This window comes from Rhincodon typus, chromosome 3, assembly GCF_021869965.1.
Source record: "Rhincodon typus isolate 14 chromosome 3, sRhiTyp1.1, whole genome shotgun sequence".
Taxonomy (NCBI): Eukaryota; Metazoa; Chordata; class Chondrichthyes; order Orectolobiformes; family Rhincodontidae; genus Rhincodon; species Rhincodon typus.
The window spans coordinates 125,026,393-125,036,157 of record NC_063334.1 but is presented as its reverse complement, the minus strand read 5'-3'; the positions used below and the strand labels follow the sequence as shown (position 1 = coordinate 125,036,157).

Sequence of the window (9,765 nt, the reverse complement as noted above, 5' to 3'; positions counted from 1 at the left end):
CGAATCCAAGACCAGGATATTGCTACCAATACATGCACTACCTCTGCAGCTACTTACCTTTTAAAATCCTGCAATCCATCTCATCACCAGTAGGGGCTTAATCTGTCTTTAGCCTCATCAGCTTCCCTGGCATGTTTTCTCTTGTGATAGTTATTATATGCTTCCTCTCCCTTTGACCACATATCGATTATGAGGATTTTTTGAAATGCTGTGAGTGTCTTTACTGAACACTGACTAGCCAAAGTCCTGATGCAGTCAATCCCTATTGTCTCACTATTTTCAGAGACTTTGATTTTATTACGAAAACAGTGGTCTTTGCACAAACTCTTGGGAACCATCACTGGTTATATTTCAGACTGGAAGAGGGCAACTAACTTCAGTCAAGCACTAGATAAATGATTGAAATTAACTACATGTTGAATTCCATTGAAAGCATAAGGACCTAGCCTTACAGCTTCCTCAACCGAACCATAGGGACATTACTGAACTTCTACATCAAGCACACTTCCCACACCCTTTAGTCCCCAAAAGTTCGTAAGTTTTGACCTAGATAATCTCAACAAATGAAGTTCTAGACTTCCAAAGATTCGCAACCTGCACCAAAGACATTTTTAATCTGAGCCCTTTACTTTAAAACCACAACTCTTTAGTTATATGTTCTGCAGCCAAGGTAACAGCCTGTGATAATAACTGCAGCTGCTGTAAATCAGAAACAAAAACAGAAATTACTGAAAAAGCTCAGGTCTGAAAGCATCTGGGGAGAGAAATCAGAGTTAACGTTTCAGGTCGAGTGACTCTTCCTCAGAACGGGTGGTAGCTACGAAAATGTCGGTTTATGTGCAGAAGTTAGGGTGGGGATAAGGAGAAAACAATAGTTTGCAGCAAGACCTCTTTATATAGCAACCCCCTTGCAATGAAAGCCAAGACTCTTGAAAGTGCTGGCTTTTAACTGCATATTAAATCACAAAGTTAAATAGTCCCTAAGTCCTTCCAAACACCAAGAGAGCTTTAAAATGATGTTTTCCTTTCCATCCTTCTTACCAAACTGGAAAATTAAATTTGCCCAACCACTTTGGAACTTAATTCCATTCTCCATGCATGTTACAAGTTATTTGAAAAAGAGTCCAACTTTTGCTGACAGCAAAGTTGGGAATGGCACGCTGATGTGTTAGGCACACTACAATAGTCAATTTACAAAAGGCTGTCCTCTGCTAAGCTCAACTTCCAACAAATAAGACTGAAAGTGCACTTCAGTGTAGTATCTAAGGAAATGAAGCCACCCAGCAAAAGTTGATCATGCACTCTTGCTGCTCTGCATCTTTCAAATGTCTGTCTGCATACAGCCTCTACCAGCTTTCCAAAGTGGTGGATTACTGATTAGCCATTATCAACATACTTCTGGAGAGGCCTGGAAGTACTAGTGTAAAAGTTAAAGAGGACACTACTGCTGCCGTAGGAGGGTTGCTTCTTTGGTTAAAACACAACTTGTATTATTCAATAAGCTACCTTGTGATGTGTACTATTTCTCCTTGTTTTCATATTGAAATAATGTCACCACATTTACAAGCATCTACTTCCTCATCTACCAGCAGTGTCTTACCTGCAGGATGCACTGCAGAAATTCAGCAAAGATCCTTAGCGCTTTCCAAACCCAAAACCACTTCTATCTAGATAGACAAGGGCAGCAGATGTGTGGGAATACCACCCTGTCCAAACCACTCACCATCTTAATTTGGAAATATATCACCATTCCTTATGTGTTACTGGGTAAAAATCCTGAATTCCCTTCCTAAGAGCATTGTGAGTTTATCTACAGCACATGGCATGCAGTGGTTCGAAAACGCAACTCACAAATACCTTAAAGGCAACTATGGACAGGCAATAAATCCTGGCCCAACCAGCAATGGCCACGAATCATGAATGAATAAATTTAAAAAAATCTCAGTCTGTACTTGTAAATGTATACATTTACATTATAAAGGAATAATGAACAGCAGCACTAGAATAACAATTTTTCTAACAATATGTTCTTAAAATTTCCAAGAGAGTCAATGCAGACAAGGGAAATACTGTTGAACATATATATATTTTAATAGATATGGCTAAAATGACAGCAATTAGAATTTCTTCTAAGAAATATGCTTCAGTAAATGCTGAAATTTCCTGATTTTCAGCCCAAGTAGAATACAATGCAATTCAGAGTACCATTAGTGCACATGGTCAAATGGCTTGCTGCTATTTTAGTATCAGGACCAATAAGTCAAAAATAGCCACCAAGTGCAATATTGGAGAAATGATCTAGGACTAAGGCTGTAGCTGCAGAACCAGAGTGGTGAGAAAGTTATTCCTCTTACTGAAGCTAAGATTTTCAAAGGTGGCTAAACCGCTGCATTCACATGGAATTTTGCTCAATCACTGAGTACACCCAGGGCAGGTGGAATGCAGTCTAGGTGTCACGCTGACCCCATGCTTTGCTTTCACGCAAGGGGTCAGGCTGTGTCTGCATAATTTCAAGCAGCTCTGTCTTTTCTCCCATCATTCCCAAAAGATGGGCCATGGACTTCCATGGGATTGGTCCATGCTTTTGAGTGAAGTGCTGCAGTTGTTTGCCACTGCATTCTGCAAAATGATTGACCATAAAACTCTCCCACTCTTATCTCCTGCCCTCAGGTGTATTGTAAGGATTTGCAGGATGACAATGAATTGGTTTGGCCACAAATGCACTTTCCATGGCCAACAATTCCGAGCATGAGCCTCAAACACAGAGCTTCCAGCGCGGTGGTAGGATCGTTTCCACCAGATCACCTCTCAATGCAGATACACAAACTCAAAACATGCAAAAGATGATGGAAATAACAAAAGATCACAGCCTTCGTATTTTTATGTACATACACTCCATACAATCTTGCATCATGTGGCACATCAACATTAGGCTCTCAGTCTATTAGGAGGGACTTGTTCACATTCATGAGTATGGCTGTTTGGAACAATCGACATGCCTACAGCAAATAATGAAAAGGTTTGAATATGCTAACAGCATTCCCAGCCATTTCCCATATACCCCTGATGCCATCCTCCTGCATTTGTCTAATTATCATTTTTCTCTTTCAAACATGTTTAGTATTGGAAATGCTGAAAATCTTGAGTATTATGTTTAGATTAACGATCCTGTCTTTTTAACAGGATTTCCAAATTTACTCCACATTTTGCACATCTTTTAATAATTAAATCAGTAAGGAGACCTGCATTTTGAAACCTATTGTAATACGGTGATGTTCATAATTGTGTAATCTTTTTAATCACTTTATATTTTGTGATGAATTTTCACGACTTGTACTATTTGTAGTATCATCACAATTCAGCACAGGCTGCCATGATTTTCTTCAATAAATCAATTAAGTTACTTATCTATTCATCTGTACTATCTCACTAAAAGGATGGGCAGCATTCATCACACAAAGAGTTTAAAGCAGAGAGAAGTAGAGATTTTTTTCAATTTATGGGATTCTCCCACAGAATGCAGTAAGAAACTTGGAAGTACTTTCAACCTTCAAAACTCCCTAATCAAACAGAAAAAAAATGACTGGCTGCAGGATTACTTACTGTCATCTGAGACAGTCAGGCCAGTTGCCAAGTTATGCATTACACAGGATCACAATATTCATTGCCATCGTGTGACTCACCAACAACACAGCAAAACTGACAGCAAAGTTTGAGAACATGGACAGACTGTGAACCTAACCACAACTTTGGTCCCAGTTTCTTCCTAATTGGCTGCAGATGAGTCCCTAAATTCAGCCTCACTTCTGGTGGGTATGACCAGAGTTTACACACATCCGGCCTAATGGGCCCATGCCAGGATTTACGCTCTACACCAGCCTCCTCCCACCCCTTTTATTCCTTTCTCCTTTTGTGTACAGGTTCCCTTGAATAAATCTCTGAATGCAAAATGGAGAACAGGAACTGTGTGTTGGCTCTCTTAGAGATTGTAATTGGCAGGACTGCAGAGCATAGATGTTCTTGCAGTCAGAAAGGGGGAGGTGGGAGATGATCAGGGAAAAGACCTGGGAAAACAAAAGACTGAGAAATCCCTATTCTTAGCTAAACTCTCTTTTAATCCGTCACCAGCTGGACAGCTATGATGTGAGCGGGAGAGGGGGAGCAGAGAGAACACAAGTCCTGTACACAGTCTTAAAGATAGTACTATAACCTGACGATATGGAACTGCAGGAAGGCTGGATTTATGCTGTATGGCGGGTCGCTGTACGGGTGTACAATATGGAATCCAAAAGGACAGTTTGATGACAGCAATCCCGAGTGTTCGTGGAGATATTCCACCACAACTTATATACACAGGGTTCAGGATTAGTCTTATGTCCATAGCTTCTGAAATTACATTCCACTGAGTTTTAAAATTTCAATGACACAACTACAACAGCAGTTAGACCACACATTCCGAGAAAAAAAAACTGTAGATTAATAAGTATCATCAGTGATACAAGCATTCCTATACAATAAACTGGTTATCAGGCATTATAAGAGCAAAATAAAACATTCCTGTCCGCAAACAGGCTTACAATTTCGATACTTCGAGGACATTGCACATCACAAGAATTAGAGTTACAAATTTGAGTATTTATATTTTTAATGGCTCAGTCATTCTCTCCATTCTGAGATGGATGTGTACATCTGTGAGGATGAATATATACACAGATAAGCTTGCACACGTCTGCCTGTGCACCTAGGTAGATATGTATGTGCGTGCGGGTGTGTATATATGTGATGGAAACGTTGGCATGTTTCCTGTCAGAGACCAGTAATGTGTGGTGTGTACTTTTCCTTTCATAGTCGGTATCACTTTTTGCTGATGAAATATTAGTGCAACAGAACTCCAACCAGCATATATGAAACAACAGAAATAATGATTTTGCATCACTGCCCAATTGTCATTCTCCCTGCTTGCAAATGGAAACTGTGCTCAACTCAATCTTTATGCTGAACCATTGGGTTATTAACTCTCTTCAAATCCAGCACACCGAGAAACGAAGGGGGCCACGTTCATGTCAAGTTACTGAATCCAGCTGCAGGCTGCTTTGATAAGATGTGCAGAAATGCATTCTTCCTCTCCCTGTTCAGGTGAAGAAAAAGGTAAATATATTGCAGCTTGCTCTTCATTTCTGAATTCCAGTATGGATGAATGCCAAAATAAAACAAGGTTAGTTGAATTAAAAAAGCTGACAATCAAATACATTTCTTAGAGTAAAGTTCCAATCTCACTGGATGAGCAGAGCAGAGACTTTGTGTTTTGATCATTGGAGTAACAAACTCTGTAACCACTGCTTTCTAACAGTGGAATGCAGAATGAGTTCCTGGTACGTTATTCGCAGTGACTTCCTGCACAGTGTTACTAGAATGTCACGACTTCCAGAGCAAGACGACACACACCTCTTCACTGGCTGATGTCACACAAACAGCAACTGAGATTTTACCAATTGCTTTGCCCCATCAAGCACTCCTTTCAACCCTCAACAAAAGCACTGCAATAAAGGCAGAGGTTTGCTCCTTAGAGACAGAAAAGCCAAATGACCACTTTCATACAACATGCTCTAGAGTTTCAAGATGTCAGACTGTAAACACAGACCAAACAATTCAGCCCCTGGCCTGTGCCTGGTGGAGTGTCATTCTCACAAGTACATTTAAACAGAGCCACACAAACAATGCTCGTGCTACACTGAACCGCATTAACAGTCACAACACTTCAAAGCAATTCATTGTATGTGAAGCATTTGGTTTTGATAAAGCATGTCACAGGCAGAATTAAAGTAATCATATCTTCTGATACCCAAACGCAGTCAACCAGATGTAGTGTTTTAAAGCTGGTAGCACTCAGTTAATGCAGAACATGATACAAACCATTGCAAAACAGAATTTTTACACAGACAGGGCTCTGTTCCTCCCTGGCCAAATGTGCATCTACTCCCCTTGCTTGTTGATGGGCTTTATTTAAACCATTTATGTGCAGTAGATTGAGTTTTTGTGAAAAGCAAGGTTCAGCTGCCTGGGGAAGAGTATGGAGCAGATTTGTTGTATTTTTTTCGGGGGTTGGGAAGGACAGATAAAAGCGAAATACTGTGGATACTGGAAATTGGAAATAAAAACAAAGTGCTAGATTTCTGATGAAGGGTCTAGGCCCAAAACGTCAGCCTTCCTGCTCCTATGATGCTGCTTGGCCTGCTGTGTTCATCCAGCTCTACACCTTGTTATCTCAGATTTTCCAGCATCTGCAGTTCCTACTATCTCTGCTAGACAAACTCAGCAGGTCTGGCAGCATCTGTGGAGGAAGAAGCCAAATTTAATGTTTCAAGTCCATTATGACTCTTCTTCAGGACAAGTCATTCAGCTGCCAATGAAGGGGCACTGCTAAGTGAGAGCTTCAGTTACGTGAGGAAGGCTTTGGCTGTCTGGAATCAAAAGCTGTGAGGTAGTGAGCCACAGGTAGTAGCCCAATTCTTATCATCACTTCAAGTTTGTCAACCCACCAAGTCAATTTGAAACGAAGCCAGGGTAATCAAAGTAGATCCACCGAGGTGGCCAGAGTAGAGACAGAGGCTTGTATTGCCATAATCAGAGTTTTTCCATCAGCATGCATGTCTGAAATTCAGAATAAATAGGACAACTTTCTCCATTAGCCTTGTTTCAGACAGAATCCATCCAATCTCGTTAATCCTCTGCAAGAGGCAAAATCAGAGCTTATCAGGTGCCTTGGAAAAGAGTCTTTTATGATACAAGCCAGGATTCCACAGTTAGAACCATTTTTGACATCTGCATCAATTCAGTCCGATCATATTTTATTAAAATATAATAGCGTTGTCGTCAGTGGTGGTTGTGCCTCGATTCTCTTCAGCTAATAAATTGTCTAACTACAGCGTGAAATAATATTTCCACAGAGGAGCAAGAAATAGGCCATTCAGCTCCTTGAGCTAGTTCTAGCACATACAGTGGCAGGGAACAGCAATCAGACTCCATTCTCCTCAGGGATGCGTCAACTATGGCTCAGTCAGGTTTACTGCCGCTACAAACTCTCGCCTCTTCGGTAGCTTTCTGCAATTTGATCCTTTCATCTGGTTTCAGTCTCTGAACTATGAGAAGAGGTGAACATAATAAACAAGCTGCTTGCTATTGCCAGTCCACATCGAGCAGGCTGCCACATTCCAAGTCTTTGTAGTGTTAGTTTCCCGGGGGAGGAGCAGGGGATTCACAACGAGCAAAAAATGAGACACAAACTGATGGCAAAGGTTTGGACCCAGGTCCTCCTGTATCCAAACCTTCCCTTGTCCAGTGTCTCTCATCAGCTGTCGTTGGAGTCAAAAGACATTCTGGAATTCTGGAAAAAGGGCAGGGACCACATTTTGACACCAGGTCTTAAGCTGTGATCCTCTCCCAGCATCCTCTCTGGAATCAGGAATGCTTGGGAGTTGATGGAAGTTGGGCTGCCAATGGAATCAGTCTCAGGTGGTGGAAACTCTACAGAATCTAGGCTCCAGGACTGGCGGTGGGCCTGTGGTTGATAGCCATTAACTCGAGGCATTAGTTCCTGCACCTCAGACTGCTCCCTGACTGGTGTGGGAGCGATGACTCCATGGATCTGAGGTTGATAGCCCGACTTGACAATCACTTCCATCTCGTCGTTCCCGGGACCGGTCCCTGGTGCCTCTTGTTGTTGGTAGACAGGACCTCGTATACTTGTATACATTACTTCACTGGGATAGATGGATGGAGAGGCCATTGCGTCAAATGCTGGGTTAATTTTTCCTGAAGTCTCAGCAGGTGCACTGTGCGGACCATACGATAAGACACCTTGACTCTGGTTCTCGGCATCAGAAATATCCTCAGGAACTACCTCAGTCTCATCATCCACTTCAACCTCCTTCTCAATCTCAAATCCAATCTGCTTCTCTTCGACAACCTGCACCTCATTGGGTGTACAATCCTTTGGTTCCAGAGTTTTGCACGAGTTGACACCCTAAAATAAAAAGCAAAAATTTTTAAAAAGTGATGTTTTTTCTATAGTTCCAGATGTTTATACCCTGGTCAGTGGGTATCTAAATTGGTAAAATCCTCCCCCATGAATGTCTCCAAATCTAGCTCCATTGCAACTCCTACAGATGGGAGACGCTCTGCCTTGATATAGAACAGAGACAGAGGCAATCTCTCCTGGGAAAGAGCCTATTTTCCCATGTCCAAATAGTCTGCCACAGGTCAGAGCTTAGGATCCCCAAACACATTGCACAGAAATTGAGCAACGGGCACACGACACACCACACTCAGCACTCGTGAGCTTCCTGCATTTGTTCAGCCAGGCCCACCGTAGGATTTGAGGACAGAATCACAGCCTTGGGGATAGGTCCCCATCAATAAGCCTGGGGTAAGACCAAGTTCAGATTATACCTTAGAAAGGGTGATCCAGGCTCCTGACACCCACAAAACGGCTGGAGACTGGGTCGGCAGATGGTATAAAATTGAGAAATATATCTGACAATTGCTGATTCCACCTTCTCAACAAAGACACTTGCAGGCAGGCAGGCACACACACAGACACACACACGTATGCAGACACACCTCTGCCTACACTACTTCTTACATAGTCTGCACAGGTTTTTATGAAGCTCTCATACATCTTTAATGTGGAATTAAGAATCTAATAATGACCATGAATCCATTGTCGATTGTTGGGAAAACCCATCTGTTCACAAATGTCCTTTAGGGAAGGAAGCTGCCATCCTTACCTGGTCTGGCCTACATGTGACTCCAGATCCACAGCAATGTGGTTGACTCTGAACTGCCCTCTAGGCAATAAATGCTGCTTAGCCAGCAATACCCTCATCCCATTAATGAAAAATAAAAAAAATTTAATAACTTTGGATGTCTACATGATAGAAGCAAACTATAAATTAACTTACATAATTCATCCAGAGTTCTTCAAATTAATGCTGTTTTAAGATGTTAAAATTGATTTAAAATAGTTTTAAAATTTAGAAAAGCAGAACTGTTTGAAAAAAAATTGAATAATTTATCAAAAAAAAGTTGTGCTTTTAAGCTTAAATATTTGAAATGCTTTCTGAGAAAACTTAATGAATTTTTATTTGTTCTTACTATGTAAGCATCACTGGCTAGGCCAGCACTTATTCCCAATCCTTGCCCGTAGTGTTCAGGGATGTGTAGTTTAGGTGGGTTACAAGGGATGGGTCTGGGTGGGATGCTCTGAGGGGCGGTGCAGACTTATTGGGTTGAAGGGCCTGTTTCCACACTATAGGGATTCTATGATCTATGGTCCTGAATGGCATTGTGGTGTTCCAGGATTTTGATCAATTGTATTTCCAAATCAGATGGAGAGAGATTTGGAAGAGAACTTGCAGATGGAGACACTGTCATTAGCCTGCTGCCATTGTTCTTCCAACTGGTACAGATTGTGGGTTTGGAGGGTGCTGCCAATGAGTTACTGCAGTATTTCTTGTAGATGGCATACGCTACTGCTACTGTGCATTAAGTGGTGAAGTAATTTATTGGTTAAGGTGATGGATGGGATGCCTATAAAGTGAGCCGCTTTGTTCTGCATGGTGTCAAGCTTCTTGAGTGTTGTTGGAGGTATACTCATCCAGGCAAATGGGGAGTATTCCATCACACTCCTGCCTTTTTCTTTTCTATTTCGTTCACAAATGTAACCCTCACCAGCTGGGCTTGCACTGATTTCCCATCCCCACAGGG

The 9,765-nt window shown here is 41.7% G+C and overlaps 1 protein-coding gene across 2 annotated transcripts in view; it reads right to left on the bottom strand.

The window, feature by feature from the left end:
• Positions 1-2,067: 2,067 nt before the first annotated feature.
• LOC109932672 (LIF receptor subunit alpha) overlaps positions 2,068-9,765 on the bottom strand; it is a 195,186-nt gene continuing 187,488 nt past the window's right edge. For both annotated transcript variants that reach the window (XM_048619315.1, XM_020531812.2), the window contains exon 21: positions 2,068-8,023. In XM_048619315.1, the coding sequence (XP_048475272.1) occupies positions 7,349-8,023 (675 nt within the window). In that variant the 3' untranslated portion in view covers positions 2,068-7,348. The remainder of the gene's footprint in view (positions 8,024-9,765) is intronic.